The 24,597-nt window shown below is 37.9% G+C and overlaps 1 protein-coding gene across 5 annotated transcripts in view; it reads right to left on the reverse strand.

Annotated features, from left to right (window-relative positions):
* The window catches only part of LOC122526446 (protein scalloped), a 153,640-nt gene that overhangs the window by 21,586 nt on the left and 107,457 nt on the right, over window positions 1-24,597 (reverse strand). For all 5 annotated transcript variants that reach the window (XM_043649842.1, XM_043649846.1, XM_043649844.1 and 2 more), the window contains 2 exons: window positions 9,341-9,465; window positions 7,897-8,035 (listed from right to left, as the gene is read on the reverse strand). In XM_043649842.1, coding sequence (XP_043505777.1) covers window positions 7,897-8,035; window positions 9,341-9,465 — 264 coding nt within the window. The remainder of the gene's footprint in view (window positions 1-7,896; window positions 8,036-9,340; window positions 9,466-24,597) is intronic.

Below are 24,597 nucleotides of genomic sequence, written 5' to 3' on the forward strand. Positions count from 1 at the left end.
CGATTCGTTTTATGTCCTCCTTCTCCTCCACCCCCCTTCGCCCCTTGCACCATCTTTCTGTATTTTTTTTTCTTTCCCAACATCATTCCTACTACTATCCTTTTTCTCTTTTCTCGAGCATCTGCATCAGCAGCAGAAGCAGCAGCAGCAGCAGCAGCGGAACCCCCGAAGGAGCGTAGCGTCCACAGTGCCGTGTCAATGCCCATAATTTCACGCTCCAACGACGTCTCGGCATCGGATTATTGGATCGGATATCGAAGAAGGAAGAACCTCGGCGATCGGTGCTACGATGTACGAAGAGAAAGATATATATATAGAGAGAGAGATAGAAATAGTAGAGAAAGAGAAGGAAGAGGATCGAAGGAGGGAGAGAGGGAGGAGAAGGAGGAGAGGATGGGAGTGGTGGATGTCCTTACAGCAGGACGAACGCTCCTGGGAACGTCGTCTTTCAAACATGAAAGACCGATCGAAATTACGTACAGTCATGGACGCGTTGCGATTGAACGACGGTCTAAGCGAGTAAGCGAATAAATGTGTTGTTGTGTTGTCTTGCTTGGCTTGGCTTGTGTTGTGTTGTGTTGTGTTGTGTTGTATTGCGCTGCGCACGCGCGCACAAGCACTTCTGAATCTCGTTAACGCTCCTACTACTATCTTGTTCCTTTCCCACCCACCCTCCTTACTCCACCTTCTCCTCCTACTCTTCCCTCATTTCTTTACCGCCTAGATATCTTTCTCTTTCTCTTTCGGATTAACTCGTTCTTCCCTCGTCCTAGCCATTTTCAAGAGAATCACGCGGACCGTTTTAATGAGATTTGACGAGACGAGAAGAGAATGAGGGATAGAGAGAGAGAGAGGGGGAAGAAAAAAAAATGAAAAGTAGGATAAAAAAGTAATAGAGAAGAAGCGAAAGAACAATTGGCAATTTTACTATAAAACTTTTCTATGCTTATAATCGTTTAATTAATCATTCGTTTAAGATGATATCATCTTATTTTCATCAAATTCGTATATAATAAGGAATGATAAATTAATTTTACGATTAAATACGTAATAGATAGATATCTACGTGTCTAGCGAATAATTATCACTCTTATCATCATTTTAATAATTATTTATTAAATATTAATATATATATCGACGAGATAAAATTTTTGGACAAATTTATGATACGAATTGCATCAAGGGGTTTTTCTTTTTGTTGAAGGAGATTCGTATCCCTTTGTAGAAGGAATTGTCGTCTAAGGGACACAAAAGAAAAAAAATAGAATATAGAAAAAAAAAAATGAATGAAAATAAAAAAGGGCGTCAATCGTCGAACGAAAGACGACGACGCTTCGAGAATTGCGAAAGGAAAGCACGAAGGAGATCCTCGAGGAACACCCTCCTCTTTCACCGGTCAATAACTGGACACTCCCTTCCTCTGCCCTTTGCACCACCATCTTCTCACTCTCTTTCTCTCTCTCTCTCTCCTGTTCTTTCCTCTCTAGTTCAGCTCTAGCGTGTACGAGATATCATCATGTCGCACCCCACCCACCCACCCTTCTTCCCTCATCTCTCACTCTTTTATTCTCTTGAAAAGATTGCATCGTGATATCTACCACGAAGAGATCAACCTATTGGACATTACATACAAATATTGGAACGTGTTTTCTTATCTATGAGCAGAGGACTACTACTATATTATTTTCCGTGATAAAAAAAAAAGAATAAAAATATTCTTTTCTCATTTTCTCTATCTTTCACATTTTTCATTCGTTCGTTCGTTCGTTTCTTCTTTTACGATGAATCACACAAACTCAAATCGTCGGAAGAGCAACTGGTAGTTGAGATCGATAAAGGAGCACAGTGAAAGGCTTCACCGAGGCTTTGAGAAAGTTCGAATAGAAATGAACGATAGTAACTGAGACAAAGATATATATAGAAAGAGAAAGAGAGAGAGAGAGAAAGATGGGAGATAATCTTATATATATCTTAAGAATATTCGCCAGTATTTTCGAACAGCTAAACGAAAGATGTACTTTCAGATGTGTCTAGTGAATTATAATAGAAAGATAGATAGAAAGAGAAAGATAGAAATATGTATAGCGTTGACTTGGTCAAACTTACGATGATTCTGTCGAAAGTTTGAAGACATTAGATAGAACGAGAAGACAAAGAGAGAAATAGATGTGATGATATTGTGCGTTATGATATGGTCGACGACGATAAACGGGTAGAGGAAACTTCAACTGGAAAGACCTCCTCTGTTCGTATACGAAACAGAGAAGATCCTTTGGGAATTTGAGAGACGCTTACGATAAGATAGCAACAGCAGAGCCGATTTACGAGGGTGTTTGGAAGCCAACGTTGGCTATCTCTCTCTCTCTCTTTCTCTCATGTATGTCTATCTTTCTTCTTTCTCTTTCTCTTTACGAAACACAGTTTCGTGAATCCCAGAAGACTAGACGCGATCTCACGATCATAGAAGTATGGTATATGGTGTAGTATGGTGTAGTATGTATATATACGTATACACACGCCACGACCGGATGACCCATAAACCAGGATACTTCTACTTTCGCGGTATGGTATGGTGGCTCACGTAGTCTAAGGAGAGCAAACGCGAGGGGAGAATCATAAAGACGCGAACGTGCTTCCAACTGGGAAGAAGGAAAAGGGCATCCTTCTAACAGGACACGTACACGCTCTCTGTGTACGAATAAATGCCAACGCGTATCATAGGAACATCCTATGCCTCCTCTTTTTCTCTTTTTCTTTCTTTCTCTTTATTTATTTATTTATTTATTTATTTATTTATTTGTATTTCTATCTTTCTTATTCCTTCAACTCCTTTCATATTTCTTCTCAGATATAAGTGTCGCAATATTTCGTATTAAAGTTTTTTATAACACCATGACCTCGACTTTACCCCTTCCTTCCCTGCCCCTCGTGTTACTCGAAAATGGAATTATTCATTTTCTCATATATTATATTTATATATATGCATGTCGTTTAGTTTTTTGTTCAATTTTATGATTATATTTATTTAATCTTATTTTATTTTAACATCCATGACTTCTTCGTAAACTTTCTATTCCTTCTTTAAAGATTTATCTTTAATTGAAATAATTTATTATATATATATTATCCATAGTGTTTACACGTATCACTTACATATAATATGTCATTTCGTCTCTAAATTATTAATTATTTGATAAAACTTGTTCTATATTAAATCAGTTAACTTCAATCAACGATATATAATCGTAATTGATTTATTTGTTACGCGCGTGTGTGACATAATTTAGATAATTATTATATAATAATTAAAGGTGATCAATGATTGATTTTCTATTTTTAAATGTTTAAATAGATTCCATTAAATCCTATTAAGATCTTCGAGAAATGAATAAAGTAAAGTTGTATAAGGACATACGATCTCTTGTTATACACACGTGTACGAGTATAGATTTTAACTATAGTAGATCGGTCGCTAAGGTTTCCAGCATCCAACGTACACGATTTACGCAAGACTGATTCAGTTATGGTCTACTGAGAAAGACAGAGACTGCCGAGTTCGCGAAGCAACGATTTATCTGTCTAAATACGTCCTGAGGCAGAGTTAACTCGTTCTTTCGTGTCTAAATTGCTTGCTACCTGATCCATTTCTTGCTTGCCCATGGCGTATCTCACGCTACATGCTAGCACAAGTCGCAATACGTATATGTATCTAAGTATAAGATACTTTCAAATAGATTCAGAATTGATGCTAATTAGTTTTTTCTTTCTATCTCTCTCTCTCTCTCTCTCTCTCTCTTCTAAGAAATCGATACGCACTCGTTGAATATTTTCATACAACGATTTGATACGCGATATTTTAATTAATTCAAATTACATTTAATCGATACTAATTTAAACGATTGAACCGTTAATTTCTATCTATTTACTTTTACAAAGATTTTTGGTAATATAAAAACGATAAATATAGAAATGAACAAATATTCAATTATTGTATCAAGTTTTTTCTTTTGCCTGTAATATTAATTATAAAATAAAAAGCGAATGTAGAAAAAAAAAAGGAGAATTAGATAAAAGAGAGGAAATAGAAAAAAAAAAGATAGAGATGAGAGAAAAATAAAAGAACGCTTTTTTCGCGATCGAAAGAAAAAAGGGGAATCCGTAGTCAAAGTGGAAAAAGATATTAAGAAATACCTGTCACTGATGGTTGCTTCGCTTCGACCGATCTCATTCGAATTATAATTAAATTTAAAGCAATCTCGACTTCCCCTTGTGACTTATCCCTTCGCCCCCTTATTCCTTTTTTCTCATTCCTTCTTTACCGGTATAAACGCATTTCCTGTCTTAACGGAAAGGAAACGTTCGCGTAGCAAAGAAATCTCGAGCGTGGGTGGTGTATAAGGTTGATAGAAAAGAAGAATGGTGGTGGTGGTGGTGATGGCTAGAATGAGTGGGAGGTAAAGATAAAGGAAGGAAAAGAAAAAAAAAAAAAAAAAAGAAGAAGAGAAGAAGAAGAAGAAGAAGAACGAAGAAGTGCAAGTGGAAGAAGGTTGGGAGGGAGGTTGGGGGTTGGGAGTGGAGAGAGAAAAAAGTGGAGAAGAGGAAGGGGTGCTTGGAAAAGGTGAAATAAGGAGAAAGGGACGCGCTAGAAAGAGGTAAATTGCCTCGGGATATTTAATCCCATGGAAAGGGCCAATGGGGGGCGGCCGTGAGGGGGTATCCTTTATTGGCTCGGCGAAGCAATGGGCGAGATAAGTTTCCCCGTAGGATCGATGGCCAATCACGTTAAGCGATTTTCGCGCCTCGTTATCCTTTGTTTCCTTCCGCCGGATAGATGAACGGACGAACGTAGCGACGGATGGTCGACATCCTCCAACCTTTCCCTCCACCCCCTTACTTCTACCTCTACATCTATCTCCCTTTCCTTTTTTTTCTTTTCCTCTTACACCACCACCACCACCACCACCCCCTTCTTCGTTTTCTACCTTTTAAATCGATCTTGTATCTCGTTCTTTTCCTTCCGGGTTATTCGACAATCGAGGTCGCGTTTCTCAATGTCAAGATAAAATTACGAAATTTCGCGAAGAAATATTATTTCCTATAGGAAATCGTCGTCATTCTTATTTTTATTTTTTTTCTATTTTTAATCGTTTCAATATTTATTCGAACTGACGTATCGGATTTGATTTCCAATAAGAACAATTTTTATTTAAAATAAGAGAATATGTACGTACGATCGATAATGATATTTTGTGCAGAATATCTCGTTTTATGGTTATTCTTTTAGAATATTTTCTTTAATCTATTATATTATATGTCATTTAAGTTTTTCGAGTATCGAGAACTGACGTCGCGTTTCTCAATGTCAAGAAAAATGATGAAGAATCTATTTCAGGAAGAAATATCTTTAATAAGAAACTGTCCATTTCAAGTATATTATTATATCGTCGTTATTTTTTAAATAATTCTCTAAATTCGTCTCGACGTATCGGATATTTTTCTAAGGACAATTTATAATTCATAATACTTTCTTCTCAATCCAATATAAATATGATAAAAAAAATTAAAACAACGATAAATCCAATCTTGTCGGAGAAATATAAGCAAAACAACGTGGAATTGTTTCAACATGGTCGCGATAAATAATCAAGAGTATTGTTCGGATATTTCTCGTTATCGCGAAAAAGGGATTATTTCCTAAGGAAGAAATGTAGGTATATATTATAAAGGAACAGTTCGTGTTGTCGAAATGGACGATGCTGTTACTGCTGTTATCGTAAATCATCGAGCGAATTTACTCCGCCTCCTTTTTTTCTCTATTCGTTACTAGCAAAACTAATTTTCACTATAATTCGTAAGAGAATCGGAATATAAAGAACGAGAACGAAAACAAGATAGAGAGAAAGAGAGGCGGGGGTAGGGGGAGGGGAAGAGAGAAAAAGAGAGAGAGAGTAACTTGGTGAGAAGCGTAAACAACACCGTGCTAATCCCCTCTCCCCCTTCCCCTTCCCCTTCCCCTTCCCCTTCCCCTTCCTACCCTTCTTCTCACCCTCATTTCATCGTTGTCATTGCATCGTTCTTCCTGTTTTCATCTGTGAAATTGAAGAGAATGAGAAAGAGAAAACAAGACGATAGTAGAGAGGAGCAGCAGACACACCACCGTGCATACGCGCATAGAACGAAGACGAGTTGTTGGTGGAAAGGGGAAAGGGGGGAGGAAGATAGAAAGCCGAATTAAGGTTCGTTTTCATAGGACGCCGCGGGCCACGATTGAATTGCCACCCGCTGGTTTTTCGCGCGGAGTGTTTTCGGAAATTAAGCGATATTGTGTACCTTAACGAATGGGATTCAAGCGGTACTCGTTTATCCACCGTGTAGAGTGACTAAAACTAGAATTAAAACCGTGAACTGTCGCGATATAATTTTCCGAAGAAAACAAAATTACGTTAAGTTGATAAATAAATCAATTGAAAACAAATATATATATATATATTTTTGCGAGAGAGAAAGTAAGCAACGATGGGTGAATTCGACATGGGTGTTACGATGAGGAATTAATCCGGAAAACACGTTAATTCGTTAAAGTTATGAAAGGAAAAAGAAAATTAATAAAACCATATTAGGAAGGAATCTTTTTTCGAACGATATCGCGAGGAATTTGAAAAAAAAAAGTTAAGAAGAAAAAGAAGGTAGGCTGCGGTAGGGGGTTTGCTTGGGGGAGGGGGGAAAATGGGTAGACTATATTGAAGGCACGTCGTGATTTTTCTAAATTTAATAAAGACTATGGTGGAGTTCCACAAGAAAGAAGAAAGAGAATGAAAAAAGGAAAAAAAAAAGAAAAATGTAAAAGAAAGAAAAAAAGAAAGAGATAGATAGATAGATAGATAGATAGATAGAGAGAGAGAGAGAGGAGAAAGAGAAGATAGAAGAGAAGGGGAGAAGGAAAGGGGGAAAGGTGTAGGAGGACGAGGAGTTGCGAGACACGAGAGCGTTATTGCTTCGGTGGTGGAGTTCATGGCGGTTAATGGTGGTGGTGGTTTATGGTGGTTGGCCACCACGGTGCTGCTGGTGGTCGTACCAAGCAATATCCGGCCGGTCACGTAGACTGACCTCAGCATCGAGCAATAACGATGTCCAGGTCGGAACATCTCCGACGCGTCGCATCGCGTAACGTAGTTTTGCTCGACTACGTGAAACGAACAAGAGATTATCCTTCGATACCGATATATGTGTATACATATATATAGATTTTTTTTTCTTCTCATTGACACGCCTTATCAATTTTATTCGATCTAATATAAGACGGACAAGATAGATCGATGAAAAGGATTTTTCGAATTTTTATATTCTTTTTTTCTCTTCGACGAAACGATAAAATTTGATAAAGTTTTTCGTTTTTAAGCATTGAAATTGCTACGATTTAAATGACGGATTATTATTTTATCGTATTATTATTATTATGATTATTATTATTATTATTATTCGTTGCGTTGAACGTAAATTTTGTATAAGATCGAATATACGATTATAAAAATGTTTCGAATCAAAATCTGTTCTTTGCGTAGTAAATAGTAAAAGAAAAAAAAAGTTATTTCTACGAGTAACTTTCGTGACAAATATATTTTTCTATCCCAAAAATCCGGAACAAAAAAGAAAAGGAATTAGATAGAATCGAAAAAATAGGAAAAGAGAAAGCTTTTATACTTTTTATAAATACAATGTCGTTCGGTATTACTTTTTGGTTTCATTTATCGTTTTATTAAACCAATCATGGATATTCGCAAGAGAAAAAAAAAAGGGGATAAACCATTAGTCCTTTTGTTTGGTAGCGGTACGTATCTGCATCCTGTATGGGTTTAAATATGCAGCTCGCATAGTACGTTAATCTTATCGACTTACCGTACATCTTCCCTTCGTCGGAAAGGATAATTTTGCGTCGACCGCATGGCGGATATATGGTGAGAGCTTCCTGGAAGCTTTGCTCGATATCCGGAGACCATACTCCCTCTGCGTCCGCCGCTGACAGATCCTTTTCGTCCTGAAACAAGAAAATCAAATGGTTAAGAGAATCCTTGATTTTCATTTTATCGAATATAACAAACATCAAAATTCGATTAGTTTTTTATATATGTATACAGTAAACAACCAAAATATTTATTATCGTTTGCAGTAAAAAATCAATTATACCGATCAATTGTTTAATTACTCATCGAATATTAATAAGTTCAATATTGTGTTTTTTCTATTTTTTTAAAAATCTCAGCATTTCTTTATACCTTTAAATATTCTTTTATAAAAGAAAGAGAAGAGAGAAAAGAGTATTTCTGTATTTCAAACTTTTGACCGGTAATGTATATAGAAAATTACGAAGATAATATTTTTTTCTTCAGTATCTTACTCGTAAATAGGAATGTTATTTTATCTATATAATTAATCGACAAAAAAGAAAAGAAAAGAAAGAAATATAATTTTCTATTCTCGATATGGCGGTGGAAAATAAAAAGGAGAAAAAAAAAATACGAATTCTTGAATCCGGCCAATCAGATGAGTTCTTTTGAAACAAAGAGTCTCTCTCTCTCTCTCTCTCTCGTCGAAGAGTTTCTCTCGAAGTTAAAAGCACGCATGGAACGCGACGATTTTGCTTTCTGCGATTCGAGAAATTCTCGCGTATCCACTTTTATTTCCGGCCGTTCGCGTATAAGCCCTCCTCTTCTCCCGTATACGGGTTTACGTATGTATGTATACGTGCATGCATGCACGCATGCACGTATATACACACGTATATGTACGCACGATGTTATATCTGAGTGCAGGAAGAAAACAAGACTCGGAATTTCAACGAAACGAAGACCTCCTTTCTGGCTGTGTGTATATATGTGTGTGTGCGTGTGTATGTGTGCCGTACGAAAAGGAACTCAACGATTATCTTCGAGTTTATCTACTTAAAAAAAAAAAACCCCATACGAACATACTCCAGAGACTTTGCCAAGAAATCGACTAACCTTTATTTATACAAAATAATATATAAATCAAACACGACAAATATAATATAATTAAAAAAATTAAAAATATAATCTTATAGGTTCAAAATATATAGATGATTTTGAATATCAATTTTTCGTATAATTCTTAGGTTAATTTTAATTTCGAATAATATACAAAAGTTCCCTAATACATAAAATTTTTATTTGTCTATAATACTTGATATAAAAATCATTTTTGAATTATCTGAAATACACGTGTGATATTTGATACCTAATTATCCTTATACGTAACTTGCGTATATATGGTATTTACAATAATGAATAAAAATGTTTAATAAATATTAATCGAATATACTTACATCGCTAATTTCGCCAACGTCGAGGTTTTTCGTATCCGAGCCGGAGCCGTTGGCGTCGGGCGGCGGCCCGGAACTCGCGGGAGTCCACGGCGCGGAAATGGTGTCGGCTGCAGCCACCGCACTGCCTAGAAAAATAAACAAATCAAATAAATCAAACAAAAATAAAGATGATCGTGATAATAGTCTTTAATATTGTTTATCTCAATTAAATAATTCAATTATTTCCATACAACTACTCTATATCCCTATCGTATTCATAAATCCAATTACCCTCGTTGAATAAAATTATAATATCGTTTCGATAAAACGATCATTCGCAATCAATTAAAAAAACAATATACATATAATCATAAACTCTTCATAAGAGTTATCATCGATAGGTATCGTAACATTTGATAAGCTTAGGATAGTAAGTATAAAAGAAAATTAAGAAGAGGGGTAGTTATAAAGAAAGAGAGAGAGAGAGAAGGAGAGGGGGAGAGGGAGAGGGATGTTACGTGAGGAAGGACGGGAGGCTCCAGCAGCCAAGCAACAAGTGTTTGCCTGATATCGCTGCTATCAGTGCCGTGTGGTTCGATGGTGGGGGTAGCTTGTAGGCGGTACACTCCGCCTACCGGGGGTGGAGTGTGTATGTTAAGCCCCTGGTGTATCGTCCCCATCATCGTCTTTCTCTCTCTCTTTCTCTCTCTCTCTCTCGTCAGCTAGCTCTTCCCGTATCCGGGCATCAACGCGAGCCGAGCCGAGCCGAGCTCGTGAGAACATCCCTCGAAAATGTCCCTCTTGCAATAATCCCCAGGGAAAGCGGATGAAAAGCCGAGAGAAACGACGTGTCTTGCCAAACCATAACCAAAAAGGGGGATGCGAGTGAAGAGTAGTATATGGTCAAACACCATCAATTTTTACTTTTTATTTTTTTTATCTATTTTTTCTTTCTTTTTTATTTCCGTTACTACCATCGGGAGAGTTATTCCGCGTACGCGTTTTCTAAATATTCGATGAGAGAATGGTTCACTTTTTAAGCTGCTAATTCTGATGAGTGTATTTGTTTTTTTTTTTGGGGGGGAAAATTTCATTCAACGTAGTGTATATAATATGTTATTCCGGGATACTGTAACGAAAGAATTTATTAATCATTTATTTTTTCCAAAGTTACATTTTTAAAAGGAAATGACAGGTAATGGTTCGTGACGTATAGTTAAAGTATTTTACTTCCGCGACAAAAGAGAGTTACTATTATTAATGTTATAGACGTCAACGGCGATCGTTCAGGTACTGTTATTATGGTAATGAGGAATATTGGCGGTACGGAGGCAATTACGGATGCGAATGCTTGGGCGTGACGTAATAACGTGAATGATTAAGTGCTCTCACATTACCGTAAACGATATTGTATGGATTACGAGCTATTATATGAGGACCTATATCACGAGTCCGGTTTCTATCGGACGACCGAACAACCATTTGCCCAAAACAGATCGACCATCCCTATAATCATTTGTCGGTATGAAGGTTTATACCATCCTGAACGCGAATGTGTCACTCTTATAACTTAAACGATTACTTCCATTTTGAATAGCTTCGATTAGACGGAAAAATGTTTTCCCGTTTTTCGAAATGATTATGCTAATGAAATCGATGAAAGTAATTGAGCAGGTGCATTAAGTAGATATTGAAAAATTCATTCGATCATTATGATAGTTACAAAAATATCCATTTACCTGAACCAATTTATACTAGGTTACAACGTTTGATTTTAATACAATGTCCGTGATAGCGAATATAAAGTATCAATGATGAAACGTAAAATGGAAGACGTTGATTTTCCGAAAGATATACGAAGAATTTGGCAAAGCCAAAGGTATGCATTCTCTTTGTCTCTGTCTCACTCTCTCTTTCTCTTTTGAATAGTACTATACGATCTTTCAACATCAGTAGGACAGTAACACCGAAAGCTCGGAAAACACGCCGAGCTTTAATAGAGACACCGGAAGAGCAGCTTTCACGTAGTATGTATGTGTGTGTAGAAACGGTATTAGTGAAGCTTGTCAGAGAGCTACAAAGCGAGACAGAATGAGAACGAATGCAAGAGAGAGAGAGAGAGAGAGACAGGGATTGTATGTATAAACATATATACATACATAGGTGTGTAGAGAAAACGAAGAGATCGTAGGCGCAATGGTATTCCATGGTGTATAATGGTGTGCGCAGATAGGGTGTGTGATGGTGGACGGTACACGCAATGCCAGGACGGCAGGATGCATAGATCATGGCGGATGACGCATGGTTGCATTCGGTGCACGAGGTGGTCGAGGGGGATGGAAATGTACGGATGAAGGATGGGAAACGGCCAGGGCAGCGAGCCCGTGATAGGGTGTACTCACCCACACCCCCGTAAGCTTTGCTAAGGTCCGAGAAGGAGAGAAGCAGAATAAGAGAGAGAAGCTGTTTGAGCAGGGAGTGGACACACTGAGAAGTGGTGGATGAGATGGAGAGAGAGAGAGAAAGAGAAAGAGGAGAAGAGAAGAGAAGAGAAGAGAAGAGAAGAGAATGGAGGAAGGACAGGATGGTCAGGAAAAGGGTGGGCATTTTGGAATGTCACGGGAGACCGCGACTCCTCCAGGGCGACCGTGAGAGACCCAAGCAACGTCCTTTTCTCTAGAGCATGACCTGCCCACTCGCCGATATTACGCTCCTGGCGTTTCTCTCTACCCTTATACTATCTTCTCCTATCTCGCATGGAAATGCGGCTATGTTTAAACCACCTACCACCACCACCACCACCACCACGTTGCTGCTACTGTTGCTGCTGCTACTGCTGCTGCTGTTATTTTTTTTCGTTACCAAGGAAAACTTCTTCTTTACTATTCTTAACTAACTATTATATATTATTCTTTCATTTTTTATTTTTTTTTTATATATATATTATCTCGCATTTTTTCTCATTCGATCGTTTCGTCAATTAGATTTGATAAGAAACAAGCCAATAGAATTCTTAACGTGGCATTTTCTATTTTTCAACTTAACCCAAGTTTAACAAAACGACGTTGGAGATATTCATCCGTAAGAAAAATTAAACTGTTTATATAGACACCTTATACGTTTCGGATTCTAGCTCTATTCTATTTCCCAAAAGCCTCACCCTCTTCTTCCTCCTCCTACTATCTACTTCTCTTGGGTGCAGTAAATGGTGTATTCGTAGGGTGGTTTTGGTATTGGTGATAGTGTTGGCGATGGTAGGTGGTAGTGGTGTTGGTGGTGGTGGTGGTGGTGGAACTAGCTAAGCTGTAAATTTGCCGTATAACCATTTCGGGGTGGCTCTCTGCTGGTCGAGTAGGCCAGCTTCGTTCTCTTCCTCTTCCTCTTCCTCTTCCTCCCTCTCTCTCTCTCTCTCTCTCACCCTCTCCCTGTTCGTTCACGTCCTCTCGTACTGTAGAGTTTTGGGGTGGATAGAGAAGGTCGGGACTGGAAGAGGACGATGGGAAGGGGGCAGGGGACAGGGAGGGAATGGAAGCAAGAGACGGGGGTCGTAGAAGCATTCATAGCAGAGACCAGAGGGTGGCTTCGGTGGAATGCGTCCCGTTTAATATCGCGGAACATTATATATCGCCTCCCTTGTCCCTATGTTGGACCGTACCGCACGGCATAACACGTACAAGCGTACGAGAACGGGGCACCATGCGCTCGCGCATTCGCCTACATAACCCATACACACACGCCCGCGCACCCACACACACATTCTATTCTAACTTATATCTACCTATATGCGAATCTACCGGTTCTCGTTGGTGGATTCTCTTGTGCGTGAACGACACGAATACTACTGCTATTACCTTTCCCTAATACTATCATACTATCCTCCTGTCTCTCTTCGTCTTACACTTTATATATTATATCCTTGCTTGCTTGCTTGCTTGCTTGCTTGCTAGCTAGCTAGCTTGCTTGCTTTTGTCCACTAAATGTTTAGAAATGAAAATTCGAAAATATGCATTTTCTATTAAAATTTGTCATTCATTTATCGGCACGCAATATTTTTGATATTAATTTTTGAGAAAATTTTCATCCCGTTCGATTGAGTTAGATTGAATGTTGCAATAGTTTATATAATTAAATTGTAATAATAATCGTACAAGGATAATATACGTATTTTCTATTAATAATTCCTACGTTATTTATTGATCGATAAAAATCTATTACTAGTTGGAGTATTTTTATACTTTATTCACGTTGCTACCACACAAAAGATCTCTTTGTTCTTGGTCTCCTCGTCAACCGGAAGTCGCGTTAAGATTGATATTTCTGAAAGGTCATAGACGAGAAAAAGGGATCAGAGAGAATTGCATTTGTATGCATTTATGCGAAATCAATTTCCGTCTCCTCCGACGTCGACGTAGAGTAGCTCGTTACGAGGAATCGTTCATCGTGCGCGTACTCTCCTTTTTTTTTATTTTTTTTCTTCTTTCATTCTTTATTTATACTTCTTTTTTCTTTTATCTTCTTCTTCTTCTTCCTCATCTTCTTCGAAGTATGTACCCATTCATCTTTGTAATATCTTCGTCGACTCATCGTACGTTTTTCTTACCGATGATCTCGCATCTCGATTTCATGCCACAATGATCTCTCTACCCGTCGCGAGTTTTATGCTCGAGTGACCTTCGAGATGTTTTTTTTCTCTCTCTATATATTTCCTTGATTTCATTCTTTTAAATAAGAACGACGAATAGATACACGACGACCTAGAGAGATCAAAATATTTCATTTATGACGTATCACTTTCTTTCATTCCACGCGTAACACCCTTATGCATAATTAAATACACGCGCATTTACATTGGTCTCGTTTGTTCGTTTGCTTTTTTCTTTCTTTTTCTTTTTTTTTTGTTTTACGTACGCATAAGAGAACCCGCTAATAAATAAGTAAAGATTTAATCTGAGGTAAGTAATCGTTAAAATCCAAATCCGTCGTCGTTGTAGTCGAACGATTTGCGAGCGCAAAGTACGCCGAGTGTTTTACTTTCTCGACGCTTTGGATAAACCTCGATAATAAACCGGATCTTAACGGGTCGTGAAAGCAACGATTAAAATTCTTAATGGCTCGCATAAAAGTCACTAAAGGGAGGGGTGAAGGGGCGGGGGGCGACGGTGGGGAGGAGGAGGGCTGACGTAGGTAGCAACAGCTTCACCGAGTACTCTTACCGGTAGGGATGCTTACAAGAAGAACCTTTTTTTTTTTTTCCATAACTTTAATGTTGAACTAACTACTTCGAAGATCGATGATTCGTGGTAATAAACTTATTTAACATAATATTTTCTATTATCCACGTTTGTCTTAATAACTTTATTATTCGATCGTTAATATTCAAAATTGAAAAAGGTATTAACTAAGAAACTAATTTTAAACGTGAATTATTTATTTCTTTCAAATATCCAAATAATCGTCGTCGTCATTATTATTCATATGTGATTATTATTGTTGATGTTTAACGAGACGAATAAATTCGCTTGCATCGATAAACGAATCCGAAGAAAAAGAATACGAGGGGACGGAAAGATTATTGAAATTTGTTTTCATCGATTTGTATACGTATTATACGTGTATGTATGTGTGTGTATGTGTGTTTTCGCAATTTCGAATTACGAAGCGTGAAATCGCGATTTAAAAAAAATAAAACGAAAAAAGCTTATTAAGCATTCATACGTCCGTAATATAAACTGGAGTATTTAGCACGTTGTTTTCTTCTTCCACGCTCCGATATTTTTCTCGGTGGTGCAACCGAGGAAAAGGATCGTATATAAAAAAATAAAACAAAGAAAAAGAACAAAAAGCTCGCGGTAGTTGTGTCGTAGTAGTAGTAGTAGTAGTAGTAGTAGTAGTTGGTTGGAGAAAAAGCTCAGCACTTCCTTTAGCTTTCATTTCCCTACTCTCGTCGGTGCATCCGACGATGCGGCGGGGGTGAAAGTGGGAGGGAGATGGGCGAGGGGGGAAAGAAGAAACTTCGCGAGTTGATGGGGGCCTGTTCATTCGTGAATAGTGGATATGCATGACAGTAATTAATTTCCGTCGCCTTGTTTTAAAGTGTGTGAAGTGAAAAAGAAAATGAGATTGAGAGTGAGAGAGAGAGAGAGAGAGAGAGAGAGAAATAGTTGGTTGGTCGTATGAAGAAGAAGAAGAAGGGAAAAGAAAAAAAGTCGAGGATTTTTTTAAACGACATTCTTTTATCTTTACTTATATTTTCTTTTAAACGTGAATGGGAACGCGAGTCGAATGAGGATAACGAGTTAATTAGCAGGATGGAAAAGAAAATGGCTTTGTGACGTATAAATCTGTGATAGCGTATTACTTTTTATTTTTGTTATTTCAAATGACACGTTAGAGTCGAATACGATGAGTATGTTTCTGTGTTTTTTTTTTTTTTGAAATCATTTTACGGTCGCTAGCTAAATGTATTCGAACTGAGTAAAGTAATTTAATTTAAGGGAAAAAAATATTAAATATGATCCGAGAAAAACCTGGAGGAAGGAATAAAAGAAAAACTCTGACAAGATTTGGACGAAATCATGAAAAAAACATTGCCAGGACAATGTTCGCGATAATACATTGATCGTAACAACGTATATGTATATTACATATTATGATATATGTATAATAAAAAATGTGTAGAAAGAAAAGTGAATAAGTAAAGCTAGAAGAGTTGGCTGTTACGAATACTCGAAAGGGCGAGAAAGCATAAGAAAGCAAAAGGTCGACGAGTACGTGATTTTAAATGTGAATATACGGGAGGAGAAAAAAAAAAGAGAAAGAGTAATAGAAAGAATAAAGAAAAAACATAGATGATGGGGGTGGGGTGCAGGGTGCAGGATAGAAGGTGGTAAGGGAGAGAGAGAGAGAGAGAGAGGGAAGGTGAAAAAAAAAGCTTGTGAAAAGCGTTAGTACGGGGGCTTTTTCGAGAGTACTCCTTCACTTCGCGAGAGATTTTCCAGCGTGTTTAACATTTGGGTAGGTCGTAACCGATTCACGGTGCCTACGGGGGAAAAAATAACTTCTAGTATTTCAAACGAATGATAACGAAGAAAAGAGACGAGATGAAGAAATAGAAGAGTCGAAATGAGAATGAAACAGGAGTATATCGTTTTTCGAGTACCACCACCACCACCACCACCATCAACATTTATGTGCTTTTTCTCATTTATTCCTCATGACTACCGTACCCCCACCCACGCACACCCTCATTCCACCATCTAACCTTCTTCAGTATCTCTTTCTATAATATATTAAAACTTTATCTCTAGTATATCTTTCTTCCTTTTGTCCCGTTTAATTGCAATTTTTGCGAGAAAAAGATAGGACTTATGACGTGACACGAGCAACAACTACGCGACTATGACGAGAATGAAGACGAGGACGAGGACGGCAAGGACATGCTCTTCAATTAGCGACGAAGCGAGTAAAAGCCGAAGAAGGGTCGTCCGAGAAAATAGAAAGATAAAGAAGAAGATAGAAAAGAAAAGAAAAAAAAAAAAGATTCGTTGGTTCATTTGTTTCTTTCTTGCACGTTTATTACTCTAACCCCTTCTTCTTCTTCTTAGCGATCGCAACAACATCCGTAATGACGAGAACTCGAAACTTTTGTCGGATAACTACGTTGGTTTAACGTTGAAAAAGAAAATTGCAAAAAAAAAGGAAGCATCCCTCCCCGTTTGAAGAAAAATCTTTCAAAGAACACGTCAATTAGAAAAGAATTAATAAACTATCTAAAAACCGTTAGACGTCGACAGTAATTAAATACATTCAAAGAGTATACGCAAAAAAGAAAAAAAAGAAATACGTTTGGCCTTAGAACGAATTAGATCTACGTAGAAATTATTTCATCTACTCGCTTATTGGAACAACGACAAAAATGACTACCCCTTTACCCCCCCTCGCAACCCCTTTTTTCAACTCTTACGATATCCACTTACTTCCCTTACACCCATTTTGCTTTCCTCTTCCCTCTTCCTCCCAACCAACCTCGTTCTATGTCTCTCCTCTCTTTCTCACCGAAATGTATCTTTCCTTTCATCTACACGCTCGATGAATAAAGTTTGAAGCAGGAGTTTTCAAATGACTGAAAAGATTCGCGAGGTGTAACACGTGGATTAATTAGCGCGACGCTTTCTTGCCACGTCGTCCTCGTTGATTTTATCGTTTGTGCTTCTTTCTTTCGCCTCCGGTCTTTATCCCTCCCTCCCTCCCTCCCACCCTCCCACCTCTCGTTTCATCCCGTATCTCTATCTTTACGCTTGAATCCGAGCACGATGCTCGTTTCAGTGTAAAACGCGATGTACTTTACGGTACTTGAAAAATAGTCGAGGACCTCGCTTCGAGCGAAATTGCATGAAGAAAGAAAGAAAGAAAGAAAGAATGAAAGAAAGAAAGAATGAAAGAAAGAATGAAAGAAAGAAAGAAAGAAATAATAAATAAAGGATGAAAAAATAAAAAAGAACGAAAATAATGAAAACGTGTTCTCTCTCTCTCTCTCTCTCTTGGTTACTCGTTTTGAGCGGATACTCTCTTCTCGGCACCAACGTAATTCCTAAACGCGCTGCCTGCCCCCTCCCCCTGCCCTCACCCCATCCCCCTTCACTCCCCACTCCCCACATCTGCTCGTAATTAAATCGTCGAGATAACTTGCCGCTTAACGAAGCACGTCATTTCGTTTCTACGAGCCCGTTGTCGGTCGCGCGCCATAATTATTTGTAAATTAATTTCGCAAACGGTTTGTGCGCGAGGTGTGCTTAGAAGCAACGAAGCTTTTCCGTATGTGTATATGTATACATAAAGTTTTTTTATTCGTTCGTTTTCGTTCCTTTTTCCTTTTTTTTTTTTCTTCTTTTTTTCCAATAGATATTTTTCGTTTTAGTTTAAACAATATTATAAATAACGTTACTCTCTCTCTCTCTCTCCCTTTTTTTTTCTTCTTTATACCTATTTGTCGTCTACTTCATTTTCTTCATCTTCATCTTCTTCATCTTCTACTTATTCTTTTTCTTATTTTCTAAAATAAACTCGAAATATGTACATAAAATCGGCCGCACAACTACTTCGTACATTGTCGCTCGCAATTAGAGGGATTAATTTACATACTGCTGAATTAACCGTTCGGTCATGAATTATTCAAAGGTTATGCTAATGGCTCGACTCTGAATTGAAGTCAATAATTGAATACTTCTCGAGAATATAAGGAAAGAGAGAGAAAGAGAGAGTGAGAGAGAGAAGAGAAGAGATAGTACCGCCACCACCACCACCACCACCATCATCGCCACCCTGGTTGCTGCTTTCGCGAATCGGGGTGTGGGGGGAAGGGGGTTAGGAGAGTATTGGACGCTATTAAGTTTCATGGAAAACGAGAGGGAATCGTTTATGCTTCCCCGCGAGAATTACTTCATCACTATATATGAGATAAAGTATATTTTCTATACGAATTTGATAAGAAACAAGAATTAAAAGTTCTAAAACAATAAATACGAGCTTGCAACGTATCTAGAAATTAATTTCACGATATATAATATGAAGGAGAGAAAAGCCGGGAAGAAAATTCCGTTTACGTTCTTACTTATTTTCTAAATAATTGTAGTATAATATATTAAATTCATTAAAACGTGAGAATATTCATACCGGAGATTGTAATAGCAATTAATTCAGCAACAATCTGATATGTGAAATTTAAATAGTATAATATTAATATCACGTATATTTGATATTACTCAAAGATATATTATGTACTTGGCATGTTCACATAACGTAAACGTAATGTTAAAGATATAAACATGATTTAAAAAATTGATGAGGTAAATCGATATCTCAATAAATTACTCGTCTCGTATATTAAATAAAAAGAGAATCATTATATATAAAATTAAAAAAAAAAAAGAAAAGAAGAAGAAAAAAAGGAAAGAAGAGAAAGGAGAAGAAAAAGAAATAAGAGGTCGATCACCGAGGAAGATTTTTTAAAAGGAAGAGACAACAAAAGAAGTTAGGTGGGGGTGTGACATAACATCCGATCGATCGATCGATCGATTTCCATCGAAACGAGATCGATCCTACCCAGCTTCTTTATTACTCGTGTCTTCTAAAAGAACAGCTGATCAACTGTTGAGACAACACAACCTGTCACATAGTATACGTATATTTTACCTACACACATGATATAATATATATATATTATACGCACACCAACAAACAGGTATCTTATATTTTCATCTTTGTCACTTCTCGCGATCCGCGGATGGAGAAACGTAATCCTTCTACTCAAATATCGGTTTACGATGACTCTCCCGACCGCCAAAGGAAAGAGGAAGGAAGAGACAACAAGTTTCTCGAAGCGCAACACCGAAAACCTTCATTCTACCTTCTTTTTAAAAACGAATATGTATCATCTACTTCGTCGGTGATGTGTGTGTGTGTTTGTGTGTGTCGTCGATCAACCGTGAAACGTTCTTCGTCTTCCTCGCTTACGTGAGCGTCGTTCTGCACGAGAAGAGACAACGCAACTGGTTCGCCTTCCTTTTTTTATATTTTTATTTTATTTTACACACCACCCTTCTTCTTCCCCTTCTTCATCTTCCTCTTAGAGATTCGTTCCACTTCTGTTGTGTCTCGTCGTAAGAATAATGCGAAAAAAAGCTACCGACGAATCGCAACGGTCGTTGACGCTAAGGTTCGTCAAAAGAAGGAAAAGAAAAAACAACAAGGAAAAAAATAACATCGATAGGATTAATTTTCCAAGATAAAGGAAATGTTATCGGATAAGATCGATGATTTGAAGCATGAGAAACATGGAAATAGTTGTTGGATGTCCAAGCATCGTTAGATCGTCTTGAAGCATCTTCGTGGAAGGCAAAGTGCATGCCATGTCATCAATATCGTCCTAAACACAATTGCGAAGGAGGAAGAGGATTAGGCAGGTAGGTAGGTAGGTAGGTAGGTAGGTAGGTAGGTAGGTAGGTAGGTAGGTAGATAGTAGGAGGGTGAGGATGAGGGTTGTTGCTTCTCTCTCTCTCTATCTCTCTTCCTCCATCCCATCCTCTCTCTCGCTCACTCATTCTCCCTTTCTCTCTCTCTCTATCTCCCTCTGACGCTAGTGCTACCGTTGCTCCGTTGCTTGCTTCTGAATACGGCAGCCGTATCTCCAGAGGATCATTTAACCGAGATAATTGCCAAACATTGTTTACCTTGTTAGCCGTTGAAGCTTGCCTGGCAAACTCGCGCGAGTTAATAAGCAGCAGCAGCAGCAGCAGCAGTAACAGTAGCAGTAGCAGTAGCAGTAGAAGCAGTAGAAGCAGTAGAAGCAGCAATAGCAGCAACGGTAAGCTAGGAAGAGGGCTCGTACTATAAGCAAGTAGCCAGGAAGTGCACGGTGGTAGCAAGCAAGAGAGACCACCACGACGACGCGGCTTCGCTTGCTACAGCTAGCTAGCGCAAGCTTACCCGAACCCCCTGAGTGCGAAACCGTGTGTAAATTAGCGTCTTCAATTTGCGAACGTTCGCCTGACTTTACCGAGCAGTCAGAGATAGAGAGAGAGAGAGAGGGAGAGAGAGAGAGAAAGCTTCTATGATGAGTCGAGAAAGTGGAAGATCTGAAACGACTACGAAATAACGTTCTGCTATCATCATCTTCTCGATAATTATCAACAAACTTCTCTGTTATACTGATATAATTATCGTATATAAAATAATTCATTTATTTATTTATTTATTTATTTCTTTTCTTTAATCTTTTAACACGACCCGATAGAAAATATGCAATTACGATACATCAATCGTTTACTCGATTCCAAAATAAAGATATAAGGAACAAATTGATCGTAGTAATCGGATTATTAATGCGATCTCAATTCGATGATAAAAAGATATAAGAAGAATCTTTTTAAATAATGTCAAAAGATTCGGTAGTAAGTAGTAGAATAATAACAGCTATATATACATAGCTATCTCGAGCAGTTTCAGGACGATTTACCCCTGAGGAGTATAATCGATAACCTAATAATCGTGCCGCGTACTTGTGCGGCAAAGGAAGGAAGGAAGGAAGGAAGGAAGAGCAAGAGAAAGATAAAGAGAAGGGGGGAGGGGAGTAAGAGGAGAACGTAGGAGTGAAAGAGAGATAGCTAGATAGCTGGATAGATAGATAGATGACGAGGGTGAGGGAGAAGAAGAAGAAGAAGAAGAGAGAGAGAAAGAGAGAGAGAGACGAGGAAAGGGCGTGGGTAATTAAGGCCGCAGGAAGGTTCAAACTGGAAAGCAAAGTCGAAGGGCGCTTCTCCCATGAGAGGCGTGAATTACACAGCGAGGCAAGCGAGCCGGCAGACAGGCTCATTGTCCTCCGCTAGTTTAATTAATGCAGCTGAACCGACGTCCTCTACTACTACTACTACCACTACTACTAATACTAATACTACTACCATTACTATCGTCACATTCTGTCTCTCTTTATCTGTCTATCTCAGTCTATCTTTCTCCTCCCTTTTCTTGCAGTATCAAGCCCCTAAGTTCTGACGCGATGCCAGTCGCGATGACTTCGTGCTATGTATTTACACGCAAGCTCAGACCCAATAATGTCGCCCCAGTCTCTCGTCTTCAGATTTCGACGTTGATTTGTCAATTAGTTGATATATATATATATATATGCGTATATACATATATTATATACTATATATGTATGTATATATATTCTCTTCCTTCGATCAAGTAGATAAAATATTATATAGGCATGTGTGTATTATATGTACGTACTTTGAGAATTTATTCTCTTTCAATTTTCTTTTTTTTTTCTTTTTTTTAATGATATAATTATGATAATTTGATGCGAACATTTTTCTCGAGTAATTGCAAAATTGTTAATCGCTCTTCTATATTTCTTCTACCTTGTTTTCTAGTTGGATTAATTTAAATAATAACTCGTAGTCTCTCGATATAATTACATTATACTTTGATCGATGTATTATTTTTTACGAGGAGGAGAATCAAGAATTAATAACGTCGCACAGTATTTTCTTTCCATTTCGATATTGATTCGTCAATTAATAACTAGGTGCAATGTTTTTCTATTTTTGTTTCAAATAATTACGAAATTGTTGAGATTATTATAAAAAAGAAAAAAAAAGAAATAAATGGGGCATTTTAAAAATAGGGTCGAATAATAAAGATTCTACTCGAAAGTGGAGAACTACGATTGGCAACGCATGCTGGTCAAAAAACCGAGTCGGTATCGAATCAAAGTCGTTGTGAGAAGGGTAAAAAGAAAGAAGTTGAAGTACTAAAAAACTAAGAAAAAGATTGAGAAGAAGTAGAAGAAGAAGGTTCAGAAAAAAGGAAAAAAAGGAATAGAAAAATCTATAACCAATGATCCGTAACGCGTTTCTCAATCTTTTCTTGTCCCTATCATTCTCTTCCTTTTCTCTCGTTGGCCTACTCGAGTTAAACTCGTATCTAAACTACCATTGGAAAGGTAAGAATTGAGAAACGGACGAAAATTCGAATTAAAACGAATAAAGGATAAAATGCTTCTTTTCTCGCCTTTCTAACAGCAACGTTTCCTCTTCTTCTTCTTCGCTTTTTTTTACTATCGACAAAGATCCATTTAAAAAAAAAAAAAAAAAAAAAACGAAAGGAAGAAGAAAAACGAAAAAATAACCAAAAAGAGAGAGAGAGAGACAGACAGACAGAAGCCTTTTCGGCTTCTTCTTTGCTTCTAACTCTCGTCCCTTCTTAACCCATCGAACGAAAGGATGAATAAAAGAGAGAGAGAAAGAGAAAGAGAAAAAGAAGAAGAAGAAGAAGCAGAGGTGGAGACTCGGGGTCAAGGTGCCGCTCTGTTGCCGCTTTTCTTTCTTGGCTCCAGAGTCTCGAGTGGCGGCTGCTGTTGCACCGGCTGCTGATGCTGCTGCTGCCGCTGCTGCTGTAGATGCTGCTGCCTTAACTGCTGCACCATGAAGAAGAGAAAAGAAAAGAAAAGAAAAGAAGAGAAGAGAAAAGAAGAGAGACTAATAATCTTTCCGATACGAACTAACTCTTTATTCTTTCTCTTTCTTCTTATCCGGATACGCTCCGATGAAAGTGCCTTCCTACTATGGTGAGAGGACGAAAAGTACTAAAGTTTCTGACTCCCTTTCTTATTATTCTTAGTCTTCTTATTCGATAAGGACAAAGATGCTGATACTAAGATAATAAATTCAACTTTCTTATTAGATCTCTCTATTTCTCTCTCTCTCTCTCTTTCTTACTATACTATTTCATTGTGTCAAAGTGAAATACGGTAGTTCATTATTACTGACAAATCGACTCTTAACGTTTCTAACCGTTTCTAACCGTTTCTAACCGTTTCTAAATCCAAAACGTTAGAACGTTATACGCCCACTCGCCTAAGTCAAGATTCTTCCTTCCTTCTCTCTCTCTCTTTCTCTCTCTCTCTTTCTCTCTCTTTCACTTACATTCACTAGAGAGTCTAGAGTCTCGATTCTTAAACGAGGAATTTACGTCAAAGTAAACGCGCTTCTTCCTTTCCCTCTTTCACCCCCCCCGGCCACCCTTGTTCCACCTTTCGTTCGTTCGTTCGTTCGTTCCTTCTTAGTCTTATATTTCTCTCTCTCTCTCTCTCTCTTCTCTATATATATATATATATCTGTTCTTTACTTCCTTCCTTCCTTCCTTCAGAAGCTACTTCATCGCCGTTTTGTCTCGCGCGCGCACGCACGTCGAACGAATTTCCACGGTAGATTACTAGCGAGGTAGAGAAGAAGGGAGGATATGGGAGGGAGGAGGGAGGGTGCTTTAAGCTCGAAGGAGGGAAGGTTTCCGTTCTCTCTATCGATTTTGGCATACCAGACAAGCTGCTTCCGCTTTCGCGGCGATAATTCGTCGAGTCGGTGATGGCGGTGCGGTTTAAGTCCGCCGCGCTTCGCGAAACTTCATCAATGATGCGGAACCACCGATCTCTATCTTTCTCTCTCTCTCTCTCTATATATAAAATATATGTATTCGTTCGATCTTTTCTTTAAGTATGTTCTTTTTCTTTCCATTTCTTCACCATTTATCATGTAGGTATATATGCTTTGTTATCGTTTGTACACCTAATGCAAATATTTGTATTCAATGAATTTGTTAAATTATCGAAATCATCATATTAAAATTCAAATAATATTTCATCAGTTCGTAAAAATAATAAAACGAATGAAATTGGTATTATTTTGTCTTTTATTGCAAGTGTACACGCAATACGTGATTGC

Source organism: Polistes fuscatus, unplaced genomic scaffold (assembly GCF_010416935.1).
Source record: "Polistes fuscatus isolate 324 unplaced genomic scaffold, CU_Pfus_HIC Scaffold11, whole genome shotgun sequence".
NCBI classification, from domain to species: domain Eukaryota; kingdom Metazoa; phylum Arthropoda; class Insecta; order Hymenoptera; family Vespidae; genus Polistes; species Polistes fuscatus.